This window comes from Bombina bombina, chromosome 7 (assembly GCF_027579735.1).
Source record: "Bombina bombina isolate aBomBom1 chromosome 7, aBomBom1.pri, whole genome shotgun sequence".
NCBI lineage: Eukaryota > Metazoa > Chordata > Amphibia > Anura > Bombinatoridae > Bombina > Bombina bombina.
In genome coordinates this window covers 510,268,453-510,295,498 of record NC_069505.1, presented here as the reverse complement: position 1 = coordinate 510,295,498, position 27,046 = coordinate 510,268,453, and the positions used below count along the sequence as shown (strand labels likewise).

The following is a 27,046-nucleotide window of genomic DNA, read 5'->3' as shown; positions in this document are numbered from 1 at the left end:
TGATTACACTAATCTGTTACTATCTAGACTCTTACTACTCTTACACTGCAGAATAAAGCACACATGTACCTCCTTAAATTTATGTTATATATAGTATTTCACATGAAAGTTGTTAATACACATATTGATCTTGTTGCATATATACTTAATATGGGATGTAAATACATTTAGGCTGTTTTACAGGTTTATTTCTAATTTTATAAGAGGTTTTGACTGTAACCAGAGACAGTGCTACCAGGAAAATTGTTGTTTGTTGGGGACATTTCTGTTGGCTGCTTTGTCCATGATTTATATATCCCTATAGTATCTGTATTTTAAATATCATGAGGACCATGCTTGTCAAAAGCCCTTATCCACTTGTTACACCCATAGTTGCAGTACAACCACCTGTCTTAGAGGTAACATTTTGTAGGGGTTCCTACCTTCTATATGGGTCTTGGCACTAGGTCCGATGATATACCCACTTTACAGCTCTGGACATTCTAGTTAGGGTGCCAGGCAGAAGTATTAAACCTTTACTATAGCATATTATGGGTTGTTATAGCCTCCTTCCCCTAGGTGCTGCTCATATATGACCTTCTGTTCCTGGATGGTGGGCCCACATCCGGGAGTTAGAGTATTTTGATTCTTCAGGAGGAGCTATTTAATGGTTAAGTGACACCCATATATTTCTACCTGGCTTCGACCTCCTATAGCCTGTTCAGTGCCCTGTCCCTTAATAATGCCAAACACTGCTTAATTACACTGGGAACTGTTACCTATATTTTACCTACCCTTCTTGTCTACCAGATAGCATTAGGTTATCACACACCCAGGTTTAATGATTTGAGCACTATATTTTCAGCATTCTACTCCTAAAATTTAGAGTCTGTACAGTTGTTCATCCACAATACCTTACCCAGTTTAACCCACTCTACAAATTGAATTTAGACAGTCATGTCAAACAGCTGTAGAAGATTATTGATATTGTATTAGCTGTCCCAATTAAACTTTCTAACATGTATAAATATTTGGTGCACACGGAAGATAGTCAGACATCTTATCTGCTTACCATATGCAATTCATCATCTCCTGCCCCCCCACCCCACATAATAAACATCCCTTAGCAGGAGGATTAAATCAGTTAAATATCGGCACCACAGCTCATTTCTTAGTCCTGCAGTGCTAAACTGGGACATGCAGTCTTGTATCCAAACGCCCCTCAGATGCCTAGCGCAGGCTGGACCTGCCAAAGCCCTACTATCTCCTAGCCATAATACCCCCCGCGACTCATGTTACCCATTACAATTGGTGCAGTTTAGTCCTTAGACCTCTCTAAATTGAGTGCAACCACAATCCAGTGTACAATCAGCTAACTATCCCATATAACAGCTGACAATTTATGTACTCACGAGTCTTCCATCTAGACCATTAAACTTGAATTACCACCTCCTCCCCCCCTCCCTTTTTTACTTAATGTGCCTCCTGTAGTAGGAGGATTAAATAAGCGGTTTCTCTAACCTATACCGCACCCCTAAACTCTATAAGTATGCCCTGCTAAATAACTGAATACAACATTTACCCTTCTTTTTTTTCTAATTTAGCAGGATAGTTTGATTGTATCGCATTTAAATATATAGAAATATAAAATTACTATAACTTTAAAAAATAAATAAAACTGAGGTAAATAACATAAGATCCATGAGTGATCTCCTACATAGTTTGTAGCCCCCTACCATGGTAAAACTCACACTTAGTCAGGGGTCCAAGAGTGGCCCTTTTTTACAAGAGGAGAGGCTTAAATCATCATAGGTAAGACTGTATTGTATTCTCACAAAACTTTTTTATTTTTCTAACCCTATTTACTTTGGTGTTTTGCTAGATTATATCGCTGTTAACACTTTGCAGCATTTTTACTGTATGATGAACCTTGCACTATGTTACTTGTGATGGCACTTATGGAATGTTTTACATGTCTTGTTTGTATACCAAACTTTACCTCAATAAAAATAAAATATAAAAAAAAAAAAAAAAAACTTACTTAGAAGCTGTCAGTTTGGCTCTGTTGAAAAGGTAGCTGGAACGCCCACTGCAAGTGGCAAATAAGACACTCCCCCCCCCCCCTTCTTTTGCATATGAAAAGACCCTTTACACAAACAGGAGCAAGCTGGAGTAGGTAGCTGAGCGTATTCACATAAAACTTTGGGGCTTGGTTAGGAGTCTGAAAATCAGAGCAATGTTATTTAAAAACAAGCAAAACTATACATTTATAAAAAAAATAAATTATGGGCTATATAAATAGATCATCTACAAAACATTTATGCAAAGAAAAAATGAGTGTAATGTCCCTTTAAATGAGAGAGGATCTAACAGAACCCCATAACTCATATATTTGTAATATAACTCACATTTCAGTGAGAAGCCTCACATCCTTAAATATCACAAAGGTTCCTCTGTATCCCAATATATCATTTTATATTATACACACACATCAGAGACTCAGCCTGAGGAAACATTCTTTTAACTGTGCAACGCGTTGCTGTATATATTATGTGTTTTAATAAACACCTGTTTTTATACAACTTGCTGCCTGATTGCCTGCTTGCTCTTATTCCAAGAAACCTGCCGTACTGGTCTTATATTTTATGACCTTTTGGACACTACAGTGTTTTGTTTCAAACAGAGGTGGGGATTGTGGACCAACCTAACATTCAGTTCCAGCACAAAAGGAGAGTTTGCCGGTCAACTCTGAGGATCCGGTCTGCCTTGTTTGCTCTACGATAGTGCTACGAGTGCTTTAAACCAGCGGTCGCCAACCAGTGGTCAGTGGTCCACGAGAAGATGTTGGTTGTCTTTGACACCATCAAGCAGGAATTAATCTCCTCTGATGGTGTCACCCCCGTCGTGCCGCAACTCCCTACAGTGCCTGGCTGGACATCAGCGAAAACCGACAGAGGAGGAGTTAAATTACAATCTCCCTACGCACGTTGCGTAGTACTGCGCAACTTGCGTAGCTAGATTGTTTTTTCTTCTGTTAAGTGTGATCAGTCCACGGGTCATCATTACTTCTGGGATATTACTCCTCCCCAACAGGAAGTGCAAGAGGATTCACCCAGCAGAGCTGCATATAGCTCCTCCCCTCTACGTCACTCCCAGTCATTCTCTTGCACCCAACGACTAGATAGGATGTGTGAGAGGACTATGGTGATTATACTTAGTTTTATATCTTCAATCAAAAGTTTGTTATTTTAAAATAGCACCGGAGTGTGTTATTACCTCTCTGGCAGAGTTTGAAGAAGAATCTACCAGAGTTTTGCTATGATTTTAGCCGGAGTAGTTAAGATCATATTGCTGTTCTCGGCCATCTGAGGAGTGAGGTAAACTTCAGATCAGGGGACAGCGGGCAGATGAATCTGCATAGAGGTATGTAGCAGTTTTTATTTTCTGACAATGGAATTGATGAGAAAATCCTGCCATACCGATATAATGTCATGTATGTATACTTTACACTTCAGTATTCTGGGGAATGGTACTTCACTAGAATTACACTGTAAGAAATACATAAAGCTGTTTAATAACTAGAGATTATGTTTAACGTTTTTGCTGGAATGTAAAATCGTTTTCATTTGCTGAGGTACTGTGTGAATAAATGTTTGGGCACTATTTTTCCACTTGGCAGTTGCTTAATCTGTTTTTCTGACAGTTTCTGTTCTCCCTCACTGCTGTGTGTGAGGGGGAGGGGCCGTTTTTTGGCGCTTTTACTATGCATCAAATATTTCAGTCAGCAACTCATTGTATTCCCTGCATGATCCGGTTCATCTCTACAGAGCTCAGGGGTCTTCAAAACTTATTTTGAGGGAGGTAATTTCTCTCAGCAGAGCTGTGAGAATTATAGTTTGACTGAGATAAAAAACGTTTATTCTGTAATTTGTTTCCTGCTTTCAGAATTTGTTATCTTTGCTAATGGGATTAAACCTTTGCTAAAGTTGTGTTGTTTACAAGGATTGAGGCTATAACTGTTTCAATTTATTAATTTTCAACTGTCATAGATCTTCTGTGCTTCTTAAAGGCACAGTACGTTTTAATATTATTCTAATTGAATTGTATTTCCAAGTTCTAAGTTTATTTGCTAGTGTGTTAAACATGTCTGATTCAGAGGATGATACCTGTGTCATTTGTTGCAATGCCAAAGTGGAGCCCAATAGAAATTTATGTACTAACTGTATTGATGCTACTTTAAATAAAAGTCAATCTGTACAAATTGAACAAATTTCACCAAACAACGAGGGGAGAGTGAGAGTTATGCCGACTAACTCGCCTCACGGGTCAGTACCTACATCTCCCGCTCAGTGGGAGGTGCGTGATATTGTAGCGCCGAGTACATCTGGGCGGCCATTACAAATCACATTACAGGATATGGCTACTGTTATGACTGAGGTTTTGGCTAAATTACCAGAACTAAGAGGTAAGCGTGATCACTCTGGGGTGAGAACAGAGTGCGCTGATAATATTAGGGCCATGTCAGACACTGCGTCACAGGTGGCAGAACATGAGGACGGAGAACTTCATTCTGTGGGTGACGGTTCTGATCCAAACAGACTGGATTCAGATATTTCAAATTTTAAATTTAAACTGGAAAACCTCCGTGTATTACTAGGGGAGGTGTTAGCGGCTCTGAATGATTGTAACACAGTTGCAATACCAGAGAAAATGTGTAGGTTGGATAAATATTTTGCGGTACCGACGAGTACTGAGGTTTTTCCTATACCTAAGAGACTTACTGAAATTGTTACTAAGGAGTGGGATAGACCCGGTGTGCCGTTCTCACCCCCTCCGATATTTAGAAAAATGTTTCCAGTAGACGCCACCACAAGGGACTTATGGCAAACGGTCCCTAAGGTGGAGGGAGCAGTTTCTACCTTAGCTAAGCGTACCACTATCCCGGTGGAGGATAGCTGTGCTTTTTCAGATCCAATGGATAAAAAGTTAGAGGGTTACCTTAAGAAAATGTTTGTTCAACAAGGTTTTATATTGCAACCCCTTGCATGCATTGCGCCGATCACGGCTGCAGCGGCATTCTGGATTGAGTCTCTGGAAGAGAACATTGGTTCAGCTACTCTGGACGACATTACGGACAGGCTTAGAGTCCTTAAACTAGCTAATTCATTCATTTCGGAGGCCGTAGTACATCTTACTAAACTTACGGCGAAGAATTCAGGATTCGCCATTCAGGCACGCAGGGCGCTGTGGCTAAAATCCTGGTCAGCTGATGTTACTTCTAAGTCTAAATTGCTTAATATACCTTTCAAAGGGCAGACCTTATTCGGGCCCGGGTTGAAAGAGATTATCGCTGACATTACAGGAGGTAAAGGCCATGCCCTGCCTCAGGACAAAGCCAAAGCCAAGACTAGACAGTCTAATTTTCGTTCCTTTCGTAATTTCAAAGCAGGAGCAGCATCAACTTCCTCTGCACCAAAACAGGAAGGAGCTGTTGCTCGCTACAGACAAGGCTGGAAACCTAACCAGTCCTGGAACAAGGGCAAGCAGACTAGGAAACCTGCTGCTGCCCCTAAAACAGCATGAATTGAGGGCCCCCGATCCGGGATCGGATCTAGTGGGGGGCAGACTTTCTCTCTTCGCCCAGGCTTGGGCAAGAGATGTTCAGGATCCCTGGGCGCTAGAGATAATATCTCAGGGATACCTTCTGGACTTCAAATACTCTCCTCCAAGAGAGAGATTTCATCTGTCAAGATTGTCAACAATCCAGACAAAGAAAGAGGCGTTTCTACGCTGCGTACAAGAGCTCTTGTTAATGGGAGTAATCCATCCAGTTCCACGATCGGAACAGGGACAGGGGTTTTACTCAAATCTGTTTGTGGTTCCCAAAAAAGAGGGAACTTTCAGACCAATCCTGGACTTAAAGATCCTAAACAAATTCCTAAGAGTTCCATCGTTCAAGATGGAGACTATTCGGACAATTTTACCTATGATCCAAGAGGGTCAATACATGACCACTGTAGATTTAAAAGATGCTTACCTTCACATACCGATTCACAAAGATCATTATCGGTACCTAAGGTTTGCCTTCCTAGACAGGCATTACCAGTTTGTGGCTCTTCCATTCGGATTGGCTACAGCTCCAAGAATCTTCACAAAGGTTCTGGGTGCTCTTCTGGCGGTACTAAGACCGCGGGGAATCTCGGTAGCTCCATACCTAGACGACATTCTGATACAAGCTTCAAGCTTTCAAACTGCCAAGTCTCATACAGAGTTAGTGCTGGCATTTCTAAGGTCACATGGATGGAAGGTGAACGAAAAGAAAAGTTCACTCGTTCCACTCACAAGAGTTCCCTTCCTGGGGACTCTTATAGATTCTGTAGAAATGAAGATTTACCTGACAGAGGACAGGCTAACAAGACTTCAAAGTGCTTGCCGCACCCTTCATTCCATTCAACACCCGTCAGTGGCTCAATGCATGGAGGTAATCGGCTTAATGGTAGCGGCAATGGATATAGTACCCTTTGCACGCTTACACCTCAGACCACTGCAACTGTGCATGCTAAGTCAGTGGAATGGGGATTACTCAGACTTATCCCCTTCTCTGAATCTGGATCAAGAGACCAGAAATTCTCTTCTATGGTGGCTTTCTCGGCCACATCTGTCCAGGGGGATGCCATTCAGCAGACCAGACTGGACAATTGTAACAACAGACGCCAGCCTTCTAGGTTGGGGTGCCGTCTGGAATTCTCTGAAGGCTCAGGGACAATGGAGTCAGGAGGAGAGTCTCCTGCCAATAAACATTCTGGAATTGAGAGCAGTTCTCAATGCCCTCCTGGCTTGGCCCCAGTTGACAACTCGGGGGTTCATCAGGTTTCAGTCGGACAACATCACGACTGTAGCTTACATCAACCATCAGGGAGGGACAAGAAGCTCCCTAGCTATGATGGAAGTATCAAAGATAATTTGCTGGGCAGAGTCTCACTCTTGCCACCTGTCAGCAATCCACATCCCGGGAGTGGAGAACTGGGAGGCGGATTTCTTAAGTCGTCAGACTTTTCATCCGGGGGAGTGGGAACTTCATCCGGAGGTCTTTGCCCAAATACTTCGACGTTGGGGCAAACCAGAGATAGATCTCATGGCGTCTCGACAGAACGCCAAGCTTCCTCGTTACGGGTCCAGATCCAGGGATCCAGGAGCAGTCCTGATAGATGCTCTGACAGCACCTTGGGACTTCAGGATGGCTTACGTGTTTCCACCCTTCCCGTTGCTTCCTCGATTGATTGCCAGAATCAAACAAGAGAGAGCATCAGTGATTCTAATAGCACCTGCGTGGCCACGCAGGACTTGGTATGCAGACCTGGTGGACATGTCATCCTGTCCACCTTGGTCTCTACCTCTGAAACAGGACCTTCTGATACAGGGTCCCTTCAAACATCAAAATCTAACTTCTCTGAAGCTGACTGCTTGGAAATTGAACGCTTGATTTTATCAAGACGTGGATTTTCTGAGTCAGTTATTGATACCTTAATACAGGCTAGGAAACCTGTTACCAGAAAGATTTACCATAAGATATGGCGTAAATACCTATATTGGTGTGAATCCAAAGGTTACTCTTGGAGTAAGGTTAGGATTCCTAGGATATTGTCTTTTCTACAAGAAGGTTTAGAAAAGGGTTTATCTGCTAGTTCATTAAAGGGACAGATCTCAGCTCTGTCCATTCTGTTACACAAACGTCTGTCAGAAGTTCCTGACGTCCAGGCTTTTTGTCAGGCTTTGGCCAGAATTAAGCCTGTGTTTAAAACTGTTGCTCCACCATGGAGTTTAAACCTTGTTCTTAATGTTTTACAGGGCGTTCCGTTTGAACCCCTTCATTCCATTGATATAAAGTTGTTATTTTGGAAAGTTCTATTTTTAATGGCTATTTCCTCGGCTCGAAGAGTCTCTGAATTATCAGCCTTACATTGTGATTCTCCTTATTTGATTTTTCATTCGGATAAGGTAGTCCTGCGTACTAAACCTGGGTTCTTACCTAAGGTAGTTACTAACAGGAATATCAATCAAGAGATTGTTGTTCCTTCTTTATGCCCAAATCCTTCTTCAAAGAAGGAACGTCTACTGCACAACCTGGATGTAGTCCGTGCTCTAAAATTTTACTTACAGGCAACTAAGGAATTTCGACAAACGTCTTCTCTGTTTGTCATTTACTCTGGGCAGAGGAGAGGTCAAAAAGCTTCCGCTACCTCTCTTTCTTTTTGGCTTCGTAGCATAATTCGTTTAGCTTATGAGACTGCTGGACAGCAGCCTCCTGAAAGAATTACAGCTCATTCTACTAGAGCTGTGGCTTCCACTTGGGCCTTCAAGAATGAGGCCTCTGTTGAACAGATTTGCAAGGCTGCAACTTGGTCTTCGCTTCATACTTTTTCCAAATTTTACAAATTTGACACTTTTGCTTCATCGGAGGCTATTTTTGGGAGAAAGGTTCTTCAGGCAGTGGTTCCTTCTGTATAAAGAGCCTGCCTATCCCTCCCGTCATCCGTGTACTTTTGCTTTGGTATTGGTATCCCAGAAGTAATGATGACCCGTGGACTGATCACACTTAACAGAAGAAAACATAATTTATGCTTACCTGATAAATTCCTTTCTTCTGTAGTGTGATCAGTCCACGGCCCGCCCTGTTTTTAAGGCAGGTAAATATTTTTTAATTTATACTCCAGTCACCACTTCACCCTTGGCTTTTCCTTTCTCGTTGGTCCTTGGTCGAATGACTGGGAGTGACGTAGAGGGGAGGAGCTATATGCAGCTCTGCTGGGTGAATCCTCTTGCACTTCCTGTTGGGGAGGAGTAATATCCCAGAAGTAATGATGACCCGTGGACTGATCACACTACAGAAGAAAGGAATTTATCAGGTAAGCATAAATTATGTTTTTTAACTCCTCTCGCCCGGCGCACTGCTAAGAGGAAGATGCTTCCATTCTAAAGCCAGCAGAGGTTAGTATAGTATTGACTTGACTAATATATAAAAAAAGAAAATCTTAAAAAAAATTTCTCTCTTATATTTCATTTATTTTCTTCCCTTTACCTGTCTCTTTGTAGTGGTTTTCCGAATTCCTTCAGATGGACTTACATCACTGTTTGTCTTCCTCCCCTCCATCATCTTTTTTTATTAAATATGAATTATTTTTCATTCTAATAATTTTATTCCACCTGAATTCCAGTTATTGCCATCCAGCAGATCGGCCATGTCCCACCAGTATTATAGTAATTGCCAGTAACATCAGTCGTGGTTAGCTCACATCCATATTGAGAGCTTTCTGATATAAACTTAATTTATGACTCCGATGTCTGTCCATGATCATAAGTAGTTTGAATAATTCCTAATTGGGGAGGTAACTTGGAAGTCTTGTGGTCCTTTTAAACATAATTCTTTTTTTTCCACTTTCTGCCTCTGTTTGCAGCTCAAAAATTGGCACTCACCCTTAATCTGTCATTTGGAAGTATCCTCTCAGTTCTGTCATTCAGTTAGTTAAAGGACATGAAACCCAATTTTTTTTTTCTTAATGATTTAGAAAGAGCATGCAATTTTAACCATCTTTCTAATTTACTTTTATTATCTAATTTGCGTCATTCTCTAGATATACTTTGTTGAAAAACATATCTAGATAGGCACAGTAGCTGATGATTGGTTGCTGCACATAGATGCCTTGTGTGATTGGTTCACCCATGTGCATTGCTATTTCTTCAATAAAGGATATCTAAAGAATGAAGAAAATGAGATAATAGAAGTAAATTGAAATGTTGTTTAAAATTGTATTGTCTACTTAAATCGTGAAAGAAAATTTTTGGGTTTAGTGTCCCTTTAATTCCAAAAAATAATTCCAAAAAATAATTCTTAAAAATGTGTAAATATATACATAATGTAATCTTAGCTATGGTTAAACTAGTTATGTACAGTAGGTGTGTGTGTGTGTATATATATATATATATATATATATATATATATACACATACACACACACACACACACACACACACACATAGAGGTTTCTACCTTTTAAAAACATGTGAGTGGTTCACAGGATTCAAAATTGCGGTCCCTGAGGTCCGAAAGGTTGGGGACCCCTGCTTTAAACCACGTGAGTGTAAACTACCTTGCACTTACTGATCTTATCACCCACAGAATTACGCTATGTAGCGCCTTCACTACTCTCTTATAGTTATATGCTTTTGGTATGCGTCTCTTTTCGGAGCGGAATATCCTCTTGTGCAAGTGAAACACACTAAGATCTGGATTTGCGCAGATCTTAGTGTGTCTCACTTGCACAAGAGGATATTTCGCTCCAAAAATAGCCGAATACCAAAAATTGTTGAATGCATTCCAGATATTGTTTCTCTTGCTGCAACCACCCCAACAAGGGGATTGCTGTGTTTAAAACAGTACTTGGGAGCAAAAACTGTGGGATATTGTATATCTAATTTGCATATCTTACCCAGAATTCCCCGGTGCATCAGTAAGAATGTATAAAGAGTACTTCTGGAGAAAAACAAGCGGGGATAATTACCAAGATTTGCTCATTATATATGGCGGCAATCACTACAGTGACCCTTCTATAAATGCTTTCCACAAAATGTTTGCAGGTCTGTTCTAAAATTTTCCTCCTCTTCTCTCGCAAAGCTACTGCTAGATCTCCTGCAGTGGAAAATCATTCCAGCTTGTCCCACAGATGTTCTATTGGATTTAGATTGGGAATTTGTGCTTGACTTTCCAACTCTTGGATTGTTCTTCAAACAAAGTCTGGAGAGACCTTGTAGGGTTCAAGGCGCTCAGTTTTGGTTAAACTGACAGGCATCTGTGTTAAAGTACTGCCACAGTGAAGGTAGTTCAGTATTGCCCAGATTGTCCTTTTGGCTAAAGGTCACCACAACTAAAGATCAAAGTCCCTTCCTGAAGAAACCCCACACCATCACAAACGTGATTGTAAGGACAGTTTAGTCCACATGACAGTGTTCCATGGACAAACAGCATAACCAAATGTGTCTATCCAAACAATAGAGTGAGTGGCATGATTTATCGCATTTCAAGACTTCCACTCTATTTTGTCCACAGATAGAAGCTGTTGCAGACGGCTGTGTGACGTTGTAGCACTGAATGTGCATGATTTGCTTTCACATTGCAGTGGATTTTGGGAATTGGAAAAGACCAACAATGTTAATCTCTGATTGCTTATTTAGGTAGAATGTAATCACCATGCCCCTTGGTTGGGGTTAAACGCATACAGCTAGATTACGAGTTGTGCGTTATGAGTGAAAAAGCATCGTTATGGCTCTTTTTCACTACCCCTGGTATTACAGGTGTTGTAGGTATAGCTGTACCGCACACCTTTTTGGCTGTCACTCAACGTAACTACCACACCTTTCAAAAAGTCCTTTTTTCAATGGGAATTCTATAGCGCCGGTATTACGAGTTTGCCTGTCCGGCCAAAAAGTGAGTGGTACAGCCTATAACTACAAGATCTGTACCGCCACCTGAAAGTCAGTAGTTATGAGTTTTACGTTACAAAGCTGTACCATAAAACTCATAACTAAAGTGTTACAAAGTACACTAACACCCATAAACTACCTATTAACCCCTAAACCGAGGCCCTCCCGCATCGCAAACACTAAAATAAAATTATTAACCCCTAATCTGCCGCTCCGCACATCGCCACCACTATAATAAACATATTAACCCCTAAATCGCCGCACTCCCGCATCCCACACACTAGTTAAATATTATTAACCCCTAATCTGCTGTCCCTAACATCGCCGCAAACTACATAACTGTTATTAACCCCTAATCTGCTGCCCCCAAAATCGCCGCCACCTAACTACACTTATTAACCCCTAATCTGCTGCCCCCAATGTCGCCGCCACTATACTAAATACACTTATTAACCCCTAATCTGCTGCTGCCGCCACTATACTAAAGTTATTAACCCCTAAATCTAACCCTAAGTCTAACCCTAACCCCCACTAACTTTAACATACTTAAAATAATTCCAAATAAAAATTACAATTAATATCTAAATTATTCCTATTTAAAACTAAATAAATACCTGTAAAATAAAACCTAAGCTAGCTACAAAATAACTAATAGTTATATTGTATCTAGCTTATGTTTTATTTTTATTTTACAGGTAAGTTTGTATTTATTTTAACTAGGTTGATTAGTTAGTAAATAGTTATTAACTATTTACTAACTACCTAGTAAAAATAAATACAAATTTACCTGTGAAATAAAACCTAACCTGCCATACACTAAAACCTAATATTACACTAAAATTAAATAAATTACATTAATGAAATACAATTAACTAAATTATAAAAAAAAACACTTACACAAAATAAAAAATAAATTATCAAATATTTAAACTAATTACACCTAATCTAATAGCCCTATCAAAATAAAAAAAAATAATAATAATAATAAAACCCCTAGCCTAAACGAAACTGCCAATAGCCCTTAAAAGGGCCTTTTTGCGGGGCATTGCCCCAAAGAAATCAACTCTTTTACCTGTAAAAAAAAATACAAAGAACCCCCTAACAGTAAAACCCACCACCCATACAACCAACTCCCCAAATAAAATCCTATCTAAATAAACCTAAGCTCACCATTGCCCTGAAAAGGGTATTTGGATGGGCATTGCCCTTAAAAGGGCATTTAGCTCTTTTACGTTGCCCAAAACCCTAAGCTAAAAATAAAACCCACCCAATAAACCCTTAAAAAACCTTACACTAACCCCCGAAGATCCACTTACAGTTTTTGAAGACCGGACATCCATCCTCATCCAGCCGGCGAAGTCTTCATCCAAGCGGCAAGAAGTCCTCAACGAAGCCAGGAGAAGTTTTCATCCAAGCGGCAAGAAGTCGTCCTCCAGGCGGGCAGAAATCTTCATCCAGATGGCATCTTCTATCTTCATCCTTTCGATGCGGAGCGGCTCCATTTCAAGACATCCGGCACGGAGCATCCTCTTCATACGGTCCCAGCCGTACACTGAAGGTTCCATTTAAGGGACGTCATCTAAGATGGCGTCCCTTGAATTCCAATTGGCTGATAGAATTCTATCAGCCAATCGGAATTAAAGGGTAAAAAATCCTATTGGCTGTTACAATCAGCCAATAGAATGCGAGCTCAATCCTATTGGCTGATTGGATCAGCCAATAGGATTGAAGCTCAATCCTATTGGCTGATTGCATCAGCCAATAGGATTTTTTACCCTTTAATTCAGTTACGTTTTATTTTACAGGTAAATTTGTATTTATTTTAACTAGGTAGCTAGTAAATAGTTAATAATTATTTACTAACTAGTCTACCTAGTTAAAATAAATACAAACTTAGCTGTGAATTAAAATAAACCTAAGATAGCTACAATGTAACTATTAGTTATATTGTAGCTAGCTTAGGGTTTATTTTACAGGTAAGTATTTATTTAGTTTTAAATAGGAATCATTTAGTTATTAATAGTAGGTTTTATTTAAAATTATTTTAATTATGTTAAAGTTTGGGGTGTTAGGGTTACGTTAGGGTTAGACTTAGGGTTAGGTTTAGGGGTTAATATATTAATTTAGTGTTAGTGATGTGGGAGGCCAGAGGTTTAGGGGTTAATAACTTAAGTATAGTGGCGGCGGCGGCGACATTGGGGGCGGCAGATTAGGGGTTAATAAATGTATGTGGGGCGGCAGGTTAGGGGTTAATAAATTTATGTAGGTGGCGGCGACATTGGGGGCGGCAGATTAGGGGTTAATAAGTGTAATGTAGATGTTGGGGGCAGCAGATTAGGGGTGTTTAGACTCGGTTTATGTTAGGGTGTTAGGTTTAAAGGTAACTTTTTCTTTCCCCATAGACATCAATGGGGCTGCGTTACGGAGCTTTACGCTCCGTAATTGCAGGTGTTAGGCTTTTATTTAGCTTGCTCTCCCCATTGATGTCTATGGGGAAATCGTGCACGAGCACGTCAAAGCAGCTCAAAGCAGCACTGGTATTTGTGTGTGGTATGGAGCTCAACGCTGCCATATCGCCCGCAAACGCAGTTTTTTTTTCAAACCTGTAATAGCAGCACTATTAAAGGTGAGCGGTGGAAATCACTTGCAAGTTATTAGCCAACCACTCATAATGCAAAACTCGTAATCTGGCTGTATGTCTTCTAGGTTCAGTAATACTAATACAAAATTTAAAATCTCTATCAAATTAGGACATGCTATTTTTGCATTAGTGTTAGAGGTGTGCAGGGGTGAAAAATTCAGTTTGCCCAAATCTTTTGTTACAAATATAAAAAAAACGTTGTTGTTCATATATTCGCTGCCTGTGCTATTTGCCTCATTTTAAACTAAACGAATACCAACCATTCGTGGAACATTTGTATTTGTTTTCGTTAAATTAATGTAAATCAGTGCACTAAATGTAATCAGTGTAGTCCCCCAGGGATCAGTACTGGGTCCTTTTAAATATTTTTTATTAATGACTTGGAGCAAGGATTAAATAGCAACATCTCTATTTTTTTAGATGATACAAAGTTGTGTAAGGTCATTAGGACACTGCAGGATGAAAATGCTTTGCAAGGGGATTTACAAAAAACAGAATTTATGCTTACCTGATAAATTACTTTCTCTTACGGTGTATCCAGTCCATGGATTCATCCTTACTTGTGGGATATTCTCATTCCCTACAGGAAGTGGCAAAGAGAGGACACAGCAGAGCTGTCCATATAGCTCCCCCTCAGGCTCCGCCCCCCCCAGTCATTCGACCGACGGTTAGGAGAAAAAGGAGAAACCATAGGGTGCAGTGGTGACTGTAGTTTTACAAAAATAAATTTGAACCTGACTTAATTGCCAGGGCGGACCGTGGACTGGATACACCGTAAGAGAAAGTAATTTATCAGGTAAGCATAAATTCTGTTTTCTCTTACATGGTGTATCCAGTCCACGGATTCATCCTTACTTGTGGGATACCAATACCAAAGCTTTAGGACACGGATGAAGGGAGGGAACAAGTCAGGTAACCTAAACGGAAGGCACCACTGCTTGCAAAACCTTTCTCCCAAAAATAGCCTCCGAAGAAGCAAAAGTATCGAATTTGTAAAATTTGGCAAAAGTATGCAGTGAAGACCACGTCGCTGCCTTACAAATCTGATCAACAGAAGCATCATTCTTGAAAGCCCATGTGGAAGCCACAGCTCTGGTGGAATGAGCAATAATTCGTTCAGGAGGCTGCTGTCCAGCAGTCTTATATGCCAATCGGATGATGCTTTTCAGCCAGAAGGAAAGAGAGGTAGTAGTTACTTTTTGACCTCTCCTCTTACCAGAATAAACAACAAACAAGGATGATGTTTGTCTGAAATCTTTAGTTGCTTTTAAATAGAATTTTAAAGCACAAACCACATCAAGATTGTGTAACAGTCGTTCCTTCTTAGAAACTGGATTAGGGCACAGAGAAGGAACAATGATTTCCTGGTTAATATTCTTATTAGAAACCACTTTTGGAAGGAAACCAGGTTTGGTACGCAAAACAACCTTATCTGCATGGAACACCAGATAGGGTGAATTACACTGCAAAGCAGACAATTCTGAAACTCTTCGAGCAGAAGAAATAGCTACCAAAAACAAAACTTTCCAAGATAATAACTTAATATCTATGGAATGTAAAGGTTCAAACGGAACCCCTTGAAGAACTGAAAGAACTAAATTTAGACTCCATGGAGGAGCCACAGGTTTATAGACAGGCTTGATTCTAACTAGAGCCTGTGCAAACGCCTGAACGTCTGGTACTGCTGCCAGACGCTTGTGTAACAGGATAGACAGAGCAGATATCTGTCCCTTTAAGGAACTAGCTGACAATCCTTTCTCCAATCCTTCTTAGAGAAAAGACAATATCCTTGGAATCCTAATCTTACTCCACGAGTAACCCTTGGATTCACACCAACAAAGATATTTCCGCCATATCTTATGGTAAATTTTCCTGGTGACAGGCTTTCTGGCCTGGATCAGAGTATCTATAACTGATTCAGAGAACCCACGCTTAGCTAGAATTAAGCGTTCAATCTCCAAGCAGTCAGTTGCAGAGAAACTAGATTTGGATGCTTGAATGGACCCTGTATTAGTAGATCCTGCCTCGATGGCAGCTTCCATGGTGGAACCGATGACATGTCCACTAGGTCTGCATACCAAGTACTGTGTGGCCACGCAGGCGCTATCAGAATTACCAAAGTCTTCTCCTGTTTGATTCTGGCTACTAGCCGAGGGAGAAGAGGAAACGGTGGAAAGACATAAGCTAGACTGAAGGACCAAGGCGCTACTAGAGCATTTATCAATGCCGCCTTGGGGTCCCTGTACCTGGATCCGTAAAGGGGAAGTTTGGTGTTCTGACGGGACGCCATCAGATCCAATTCTGGAATGCCCCATAGCTGGGTCAGCTGAGCAAAAACCTCCGGGTGGAGTTCCCACTCCCCTGGGTGAAAAGTCTGACGACTCAGTAAATCTAACACCACATTCACTTTACCCTCCCGTGGAGATGCTACTTGTTAGAGCGGCAAAGAGAATGACTGGGGGGGCGGAGCCTGAGGGGGAGCTATATGGACAGCTCTGCTGTGTGCTCTCTTTGCCACTTCCTGTAGGGAATGAGAATATCCCACAAGTAAGGATGAATCCGTGGACTGGATACACCATGTAAGAGAAATTGGAACAATGGGCTTGTAAATGGAAAATGAGATTCAATGCCGGAAAATGTAAGGTTCTACATTTTGTAAGTAAAGAAAAGCAGGAAACATATTATTTAAATGAGACTAGACAGATAAGGAAATATATTTGGGTGTACTTATAGATAAGCTAAGAAAGGGTGCACAATGCAGGGCAGCAGCTTCTAAGGCAAATAAGATACTAGCATGTATTAAAAGAGGCATTAATGCAAGGGTGGTAAGCAATAGCATAATTCTGTCACTATATAAATCCCTAGTAAGACCTCACCTTGAGTATAGAGTGCAGTTCTGGGGACTGATCTCCAAAAAAGACATTGCCGACCTAGAAAAAGTTCACAGAAGGGCCACAAAACTAATAAGGGGAATGGAGAATTTAATCTATGAGGAGAGTTTAGCCAAACTGGGTCTGTTTTCTCTAGACAAAAGTCACTTGAGAGGGGATACGATTACTTTGTATACGGACCCTGAATATATTTATATAGAGTTGTCAGAAGCTTTGTTTATTTCAAGGAAATTGTTTGTGACAAGAGGTCACAATTTAGATACATTTCTGGCTCATCCAATGTGGTTTATCCAATATCATAACTGTCAAAAGGTTATTTTTATAACCTCTTTCTATAATATAGCTAGATCTAATATTGCGACTACCTTATACCGAAATAAAGAGATAAATAGCTTTATAACCGATCAAAAGAAAGTTATCAATCGGAGCATATTTAACAATATAATTCAGCTTAACACTTTGATTGACAGAAGTGGGAACCAATGATATCATTAAAAAAAAAAAAAAATTGGCCTAAAAAGTAAGAATAAGGGAGTTGCAATTGGAGACAGTTTGTCATGTAGTGACTGATCTCCACTACATTGCAATTGGTTAGGTGTATCAACTAATGGAAACATATCCCCCCAAAAAGTTTATTTTTTTAGTAGTACATTTTCCCAAAAGATTATATATAGCATGATATAATTGACAGTAGAACATATCAATTGAAAGCTGCATGAACAAACTTCCACAACATAATTTAGTATATCTCCCATATTATACTTTTTGTATCTCAAATACACTATCACTGGCTGGCATTAAAGTGATGGTAAATCCTAGCATTTGTGAAACGCTAGGATTTACCATTGGAACAAATAAAGGGGACATTCATTCATGAAGTATAAAATACATCATGATTAAAGCTCCTTTATTTGTGCCAAGCGATCGCCGTTCTCAACTGCTAAGGTAGCCCGACGGCAGAACGCTATTTCCTCTATTTGGCTGAGTGGTGACGTTTTTACCTATTAGCCAATAGATGTGTGGGGAAATCCGGCTTTGGTGTCACTTTAAGGACACAAAAGTGCTACAATGATATACATTATACAATATTCATTATATAAAATAATAATGCACAGATAATCCTATCTAAAATTCCACGAATTTAAATTGTACGTGTATAACTAATAATTAATTCTGTGGGGCCGATTTATTATCAGTCTGTACGACATAATCCGCTCCGCGGATCATGTCCGACAGACATCATTGAATGCCGACAGCATACGCTGTCGGCATTTATCATTGCACAAGCAGTTCTTGTAAACTGCTTGTGCAATGCCGCCCCCTGCAGATTCGCGGACAATCAGCCACTAGCCAATATGGTGGATTGCAGACCGCAGTCTCAGAGGCAGCGGACTAGCTTCATAACTGCTGTTTCTGGCGAGCCTGAAGGCTCACGAGGAAATAGGGGCATCAAGCTCCATTCGGAGCTTGATAATTCGGCCCCTATAACTACACATTTGTTTAGATAACCAATAAAAGTGAAATAGTCTATTAAAGGGACAGTAAAGTCATAATTAGACATTTGTGATTTAGACAGAACATACAATTTTAAACAACTTTCCCATTTACATCTATTATTTAATTAGCTTTTTCCTCTTGTTATCCTTTGCTGAAATGGTTATCTAGGTAAACTCAGGAGCAGCAAAGAACCTGGGTTCTAGCTGCTGATTGGTGGTTGCATATATATATATGTCTATTGTCATTGGCTCACATTTGAGACAATGTCGAGAAAAATAAATAAATATATATATATATATATATATATATATATGTGTGTGTGTGTGTGTTGCAGCCACCAATCACCAGCTAGTTCCCAGCAGTACATTGCTTTTCCACAAAAGATATCAAGAGAACAAAGCAAATTAAATAATAGAAGTTGAAAAGTTACTCAAAATTAGATAATCTATCTGAATCATGAATATTTAATTTTGACTTTAATGCACCTTTACTTTTTACAAATAACTGACCCAAATATGCTCTTAGGGCCAGATTACAAGTGGAGCGCTAAATATCGCTTTCAAGAAAGCGATATTTGCGCTCCACTGTGTAATGCCAGCGCATGCTATGTGTGCTGGTATTACAAGTTAACAGAATGCGAACGTGTGGTCGCATTTGCGTTGCTCGGAAGCATTGCGCTCACGAGAGGCTCAGAAGCGGCATCTAGACTGAAGCGTAGCGAAGGGGGTAAGTAGCCCAGCGATACAGCATTTGTAAATATAAATGTATATGCTTCTATACATACTGTATATATTTATGTGTATATACACTTATTAACACATAGATATATATTTACAGGGACACACAGTTCTGATAGACTGCAATGTAAAGGCATAAACCCCAAAATACTGCCTAGTGCCATTTGTTATTTATTTAAAAAAAAAAAAAAAAAAACTACAATGACCTCTGCTTTGAGGGCATTTTGGGCACTTTTAGAAAATAAACCAGAGATCGAATCACTGGTTTATTTTCTGAGCGCTAATTGCTACTGGTTAATTAGCGTGCGCCTGAAAACAGGCAAATTTGCCCATATGCGGGCACGGGATAATTTAGTGCTCCACTTATTATCTGGCTCTTAGGGGACGATTTATCATTCGTTGTCTGCATTTAACATGGCACAAGCAGTTCTGGTGAACTGCTTGTGCAATGCCGCCCCCTGCAGATTTGTGGCCAATCGGCAGCTAGCAGGTGGTGTCAATCAAACCGATCACATGAGATCGGGTTGATTGCTGTCCGCCACCTTTAGAGGTGGAGGACGAGTTAAGGAGCAGCGGTCTTGAGACAGCTGCTTTTTAACTCCTGTTTCCGGCAAGCCTGAAGGCTCGCGCGGAAACAGTGCGATTAGGGGCCATTCGGCCCTTGTTAAATAGCCACCTTTGTGTTTTACGATTGTTTACAAAATGAACATATTGTCTAATTAAAATTAACTCTAGTGTGACTATTGTTAATTTAAAATATCCTTTTTTTTGGAAAACGGGAATTGGGAGACTCCCAAGAATAATAAATTTAGCATTCTCTTTCTCACGTAACCACTGAAATATTTTTATACAGGTTATGTTCATGTGAAACCTTCAGTTATTACAAAGATTGAGCAGGGAGTGGAGCTGTATGGGTGCCCTGTCCAGAAGATCCCTCAGGAGAAACTAAATATCAATATGAAAGGTGAGTAATGAAATGTTAAAAAAATGTGACGCAATTTAAAGGGATATTGTTATGGTGGCCTCGTGATTTTAGGCGCAAGGAGTTAACTTTTTATCTGTGTGTTGAATGTTTTTGTTTTTCCAAAGGATAAGTGTCCCTATGTTTTTGTTTTTTCTTAGAAAACCAGAGCTCTGTCATAAATAGCTCTAAGCTTCACTGGAAAAAACTTTATTGCTTAAGATCAGTTTTACAGCCCCAACTTAAAGTGAAGCGCAGCACTCCCGCCCGCCATGTTGTCTAATTGATTGACAGATGATGTATCCTAAACCAACTAATCCTTGTTTTCCCCCCCGGGATGTGACGTTTACGCAAAGGGGCTGAACGCCCTGGGGGGGAAACAAGGATTAGTTGGTTTAGGACACGTCATCTGTCAATCAATTAGACAAGATGGCGGGCGGGAGTGCTGTGCTTAAATAGATTTTAAAAAAATCATGACTTAAACTCCTGCTCGTTTTGATAAGTCTATGCAATGCCGTGAGGCTGTGCTTGTAACTTGACCTTCACTTTAAAGGGACAGTATACTATAAAATTGTTTTTCCATTGTGTTTCCAAATACTTTTTTTTACCAGCTGCAGAGTATAAAATGTATGAAATTTGTTTTTTAAGGTTTATTTGTGTATATGAATTAGCTGATTTTGTGTTTTGAAGCCACAACCTAATAAAATGGATTGAGATCTCATTACTTTATCACATTGTGTACATAAAGATGCTTCTTTATCTTATATCTGTCCATAAACTGATCACCAATACTTGGAGAGAACAATGGAAAATTAACATTTTATTACCTTATCTCTTCTATATCCCACTGGGACTGTAATTTCTTCTACTGGCTGTGTTTACATAGTTTGGCCTTTAAAGCCAAAAACGTTCCGGATAGGTGGGGATACCACAGACAAAGTCAACTATTTCAAATGCCAATATAAGGGTAATGGAAATACTTGTAAACCAATTTTTTTTGTTTTTATTGAGGTTTGCTATTGACAAAACAGTGTAGACGGATAGCAAAATGTTATAAAATCATACAATCAAAAATACATGCATCCTAATACAGGAGTATCACGTGTAAATATTTATGGTGAAATATGAAGATACAAATAAAGGTGTAGATTCCAAACCACATAGAAAGCTCATATTAAACCTTCAGCTATTTGGTAACATTTGACAACAAAAACCTCCAAATGATAATTTTATAATATAAAATAACATAAAAAGCTGAACCCCTCGCTGAAGACACCCAGGAGGCCGCTCTTGGACCTCAGATATGTAGATACTAACACTAGTAGTGGAACTATCCTGTCAGATAGAGACCACTTTTGGGCCTCACATTGCAAACCTTAGGCTCTCTGAACATGTGCTGTGTTTAAAATGCTGGTGCACGGTGCATACTTAAATACACTTTTGAAACAGCTATAGATTTTATTGAAAGCGTTTTTGCTAATACATGTATATTACAAAAATGCTTCTATTAAAAACTGAAATCCATGTGGATTCCAATTTTGGCTGGAATCTCCCTTTTTAAAAAACAAATTTAAAAAAAATAGGTAACTTACAACATGACGGTACATGAAAAGGGGACAAAAATAATGAAAGATTTAAAAAATAAAACAAATTAACCCTTTGAGTGCTAAGCACTTTCCCACCTGGGTGCTAAGATTTTTTAATGTTTTTTTTATTTTTTTTATTTTTTGAACAATTTTTTTTTAAACTTTTTTTTTATTTTTTTCAAACCCCCAAGACTTACACTAGGTTAGGCGATTACCTTTTCAATGGTGGGTCTTGGGGGTCTGTAGCTGCTTAGATGCCTGAGATACAGGCTTCTAAGCAGCATGTCCCCTGCTCCTATACTTAACATTTTTACGTATAAAGTTGCGCAGTGACGTCATCACGTTATTGCTCGTGACGTCACCACGCAAAACGGGAAGCCCCGGCGATGCCTGTCACTCTACAGGCACGATCGCCGGGGTGGGAGCGGCTCTGAGCCGTCATTAGCACCAGAGTGAGAAACTCTGTGATGGCTCAGAGCCGTCATTAGCACTCAAAGGGTTAGAAACATGTTTTATTATAATAACTCATACAGTTTAAAGCAGGGGTGGGCGATTGCCAGCCCTCCAGATATTATGGACTACATCTCCCATGATGCTTTGCCCGCATTATGGCTGAAAGAGCATTATGGGAGATATAGTCCATAACATCTGGAGGGCCGATAGTTGCCCACCCCTGGTTTAACTTAACTTTCTGACATGAGTAAACGGATAAGCACAACGTACATATACTCACAACTACCAGTCCATTGCACAGTACTGCTCGTTTTACTGGCAGCCAAGAGTACATAACACAGAATGTAAAATTATATGAGGCAGATTTTTGTCATGTAATCAGACATGTAGATGCTCCTAGGTGAATACTTATGTAGTCTGATGAACCCAGCTCTGATGAACATACTTAGGATTGATGCTATAGATCAGGCATCTATATATAAATTCAAGAAATCCAAAAGGCTAAATTGTAATGTTGTTATTACCTAATGTTAGGTATATTTTATCATTGAACACAGTGAGAAAAATAATTAAAAATGTTTAATAGATAATTGGTACTAGACGGTAATTTAAAACATGAATTTTAATTACTCATCCATACCTTCTCACGCCCGCCCTACTATTCACTCATACTGGATTGTTAAATGTATCCCTTATTTAAATACTGATTCATGTTTTTTTATATCTAGCCTATTCACAATTTTGAAAATATCTGTTCAAAATTTCTCAAAAAGATAATTTTGTCATTGTTGAGTAACTGCACTTTTATTGTATTTCTTTCTAACAGATCGATTAATGAGCTATGGTATTCCTAGAAAAGACCATCCTAAGGATTCTTTTTTGAAAGAGATTGAAAGGAGTCACGAGAAAAATAAATCATATTCATGTTCTGAATGTGAGAAGTCATATTTCAATGAATCAAGTCTTATTAGACATAAGCAAATGCATACAAGACTGGAAGATTTTTCATGTTCTGAATGTGAGAAGTCATATTCCAATGAATCAAGTCTTATTAGACATAAGCAAATTCATACAAGTGAGAGAGAATTTTCATGTCCTGAATGTTGGAAAAGTTTTACTAACAAATCGCATCTTGGTATCCATATGAAAATTCATACAGGAGAAAAAGAATTTTCATGTTCTGAATGTGGAAAATGTTTTACCCAGAAATCAACTCTTGTCTCTCATCAGAAAACTCATACAGGAGAGAAACCTTTTTTATGTTCTGAATGTGGCAAATGTTTTTCTCAGCATTCAACTCTTTCTTATCATCGAAAAATTCATACAGGAACAAAACCATTTTCATGTTCTGAATGTGGGCAACATTTTACTCGGAAATCAAGTCTAAATGTGCATCTGCAAGCTCATGTTGGACTAAGACCATTTTCATGTTCTGAATGTGATAAACGTTTTCTGAAGCAATCAACCCTTGATTCACATAAAAAAATTCATACAGGAGAGAAATCATTTGTATGTATTGAATGTAGAAAATCATTTACTCAGCAAGTAACGCTTACAGCTCATTTGAAAATTCATACTGGAGAAAAAACCTTTCATTGTTCTGATTGTGGAAAATCATTTATCTGGAAATCTGCTTTTACTAAACACCAGAAAATTCATAGAGGAGAAATGGGGAAAAAAATGCTCTGAATTGGGAAAACCCTAACTCCAACTGCTCATTTGAGGAGTTATAATAGAGAAAAAAGCTCCCCAAATTATCAAAACACTGTTAAAGGGATAGTAAAGTCCAAATTAAACTTGACTGATTCAAGCAGAGCATGTAATTTTAAAAATCTTTTTAATTTCACTTATGTTTCAAATTTATTTTGCTCTCTTGGTATCCTTTGTTGAGAAGCATATGTACATATTCTTAGGGGCAACAATGCACTACTGGTTTGGTGGCTACACACATAGAAGGAGCATTTAATTAGGAGAGCCCACTGTTAGGAGCAGCTTTGAAAAAGTGTTACATATTCTCAGCTGTTCTCTTTATCATGTAGCAGTGTGCTGCCTTCCTGACTTGCCAATTGTTTACTTATGCCTTAAAAAATGATTTATGAGGTATCACCTCTACGGTTATCTGATGGACTCGAAAGCATGGATATCCACAATACCAAAGAAGAAATTGATGATTTCCTTTTTAGTTGTCACAAGATGCTCTACAGCTGCTATAATAAAATTAGTTAAAGGACTATATGCCAAGAAGCCACTTGAACTCTTGCTCTCTACCATATTATTTCTTATCTCTGATGAACTGCATGTATGACTGCACGAAACGCATCAGTTAAGAGGGAGTGCACCTTTACCTTTTGGTTCAGATCCAATAAACCATTGGATTTTACTTATTATGGGACTCAAGAGCGTGTTTCTTTCTTTTCTATAATTTTCATTTCTGACCTTAGTGCCCAAAACTACAGAGGGTTAATACAATATCTCATACTGTATGCAGTCGTTATAGAGGCCCAGCTCTGCCATTTCTTTGAGTGACAATAGAGGTGCCAGCAATGAGCATTGACTGTGCCAGTAGCATGGATCACAGCCAGCCAGGACCAATACAGCTAAAGAATAAAGAACTAACCACTCTGCTGTGGAAGTGCAATACTATGTTTGAATATTAGACTAGACTGCATGTGTCTTTACCAGATAAAGTTGAATTTGTCTAATTGTGAATGTAGCTGATAGTAAACCTAAGGGCACAATAAAGGAGATGCACTGATAAATGTTTACTAAATTAGCAGTATGATAGATAGATACTGGTGCTTAAAACATAACATAGTTAGCATAAGCAATCTCCCCTTGATGATTGAGGTTTTGATATAGTGATATTCAGGTTTACAGGATGAAATTAGCAGTTAATAAATTACAGAGACCTGAGTTAATTAGAAGGCTGTGTAAGCAGCAAGCAACCGAGATCAGCTGTGATGAAAGTTTAGAATTAGCGAGTTTCAGGAAAATCGGCAAACAATGTAACCAGTTTCAATAACATGCATCTGAGCTTGTTAGTAGCAGAGTGAGCTGCAGAAACATAGATCAGCTGTTTTTTTATATGCTAACCTTGCAAGATATTGTAGAGGTTGATTGAGATTTGCAGATAGGATACAAATGCTAAAAGGTACCTGTTCTGACTGCTTTCTTATGAGAGGTGCCCAAAACGGTCCTGTGTTGGTAAGTATAGGTGGAAGGCAGAAGAGAACACAGACTGCTGTCGGCGCTGCTGGAAGGTATTTTGTCTACGCCTCTCACAGTAAAGTTCCGTAGGTGTTATCCAAGAAGAAAGGATGAAGACGGCAATGTTCAGCGTAGGCAATAGTGAGGCTTAGATAAATTGCTGAAGGAAGAGGTTAGGAGCAAAACTATCTTCCTCTAGACTTTGCAACACTTCAAGAAAGGAGCGATTGAAGACCTGCTGTTTTATAGACATGAGTGAAAAGGGAGGAGTATCAGAATTAAAGGTACAGGAAGTAAGTCTGATATGACAGGAAGACAATAAACTGTACAATTTGTTTAGGCAATGACTGTTCTGATATTTTTCCTGCTCAAAACTTGGGCATCTATCTCACATTTTTGATACCTTCCTTTATCTTTTAGATTTTATATGCCTGACCTCATAAGTGCACTTGCTCAGTTAATCCCAAAATGACTACTGGCGGAGCTGTGATGCTTTGAAGCATAAAACCTCTTCAACTTTGTATTATTATGAAGTCTCCACACTCTCATCACATATTAAATTGACATAAGATATTTTTTTGTATATAAAAGTTCAAAAGGACGATGGTCAGTGGGATATTAGTACATACATTATGAGGTAACAATATGGTATTTCTACATCCTTCTTGCGTGTATCTAGCTGGATTAGTGCACTGGATAGGCTACAATAATGTTAAATCATGGACATTGAGTATGCACCACCCATATGACCCATATACCAACCACCAAGGACAGCCCAAATGAATTTAAAGACCTAAACCTGTAGTTCCACGACTTTGGGTTCTTACTGTGCTTAGACCAGCAGAGGAGCACTCAACAAAAAATGCCATGTGTTGGTAGTTTATAAAAAATTTAAACTATGGGATCAAGAGTGTCAGCATTGGAAACTGTAGTTCCAGCTGAAGGTCAAGCAAATTGCAATTACATGTATGGAAGGCAATTTTTGTAATATTTAATAAAATAAAATGTATTTTCTTGCTAATAAAATTAACTTGTTTATAAATATTGTGCTTTCTTTTTTATGCAAATTTGGGAAATTTTGAAAATGTTCCCAGATCTTGTAGAGTCAATATTGTGTTTATCACTGTTAAGACCTAATTTAATGGCAGTATCAAAGGTTAATCAAAGATACTCCTCCAAACAGTTCATAAGCACTATAATCACAGGACTGTCAACCAGATATCATAACCGTTAGCCAAAATGTATTGCTAGTACGATATGCCACAAGGCTGTATTCTCAAATATGTTCACAAGTCCTTTTTTTAAAAATATAGCACAGTCAAAACATAAATATAACCAACTTGAAAAATGGTAACTTTCATACCAGTTTCATCATGGTTTGTCCGGTCCTAGGATGCGTCCACTTGAATGTCTGTTTCTTTGCATTTTTTTCACTTTGTACATACCCCTTCTTTAAGGAACGCTATCAACCAGCGCAAGCTTTTTATAATCGTCACGTCTCTAGCACCTGCTTTCAGACACCATGTGTAAGCATTTTTTAGTTAGGTCTCTGTGCTGTCAATCTGACGGGGCAGCCAATCTCAGGAGGATGGATAATAAGAACAAATGGCTCATTA

At 39.2% G+C, this 27,046-nt stretch overlaps 1 protein-coding gene across 1 annotated transcript in view; it reads left to right on the top strand.

Moving 5' to 3' along the window:
* The window catches only part of LOC128666917 (gastrula zinc finger protein XlCGF8.2DB), a 71,397-nt gene extending 44,925 nt beyond the window's left edge, over positions 1 to 26,472 (top strand). The window contains exons 4-5 of the mRNA XM_053721735.1: positions 20,077 to 20,187; positions 23,050 to 26,472. Of these exons, the coding sequence (XP_053577710.1) occupies positions 20,077 to 20,187; positions 23,050 to 23,912 (974 nt within the window). The 3' untranslated portion in view covers positions 23,913 to 26,472. The remainder of the gene's footprint in view (positions 1 to 20,076; positions 20,188 to 23,049) is intronic.
* Positions 26,473 to 27,046: the final 574 nt, after the last annotated feature.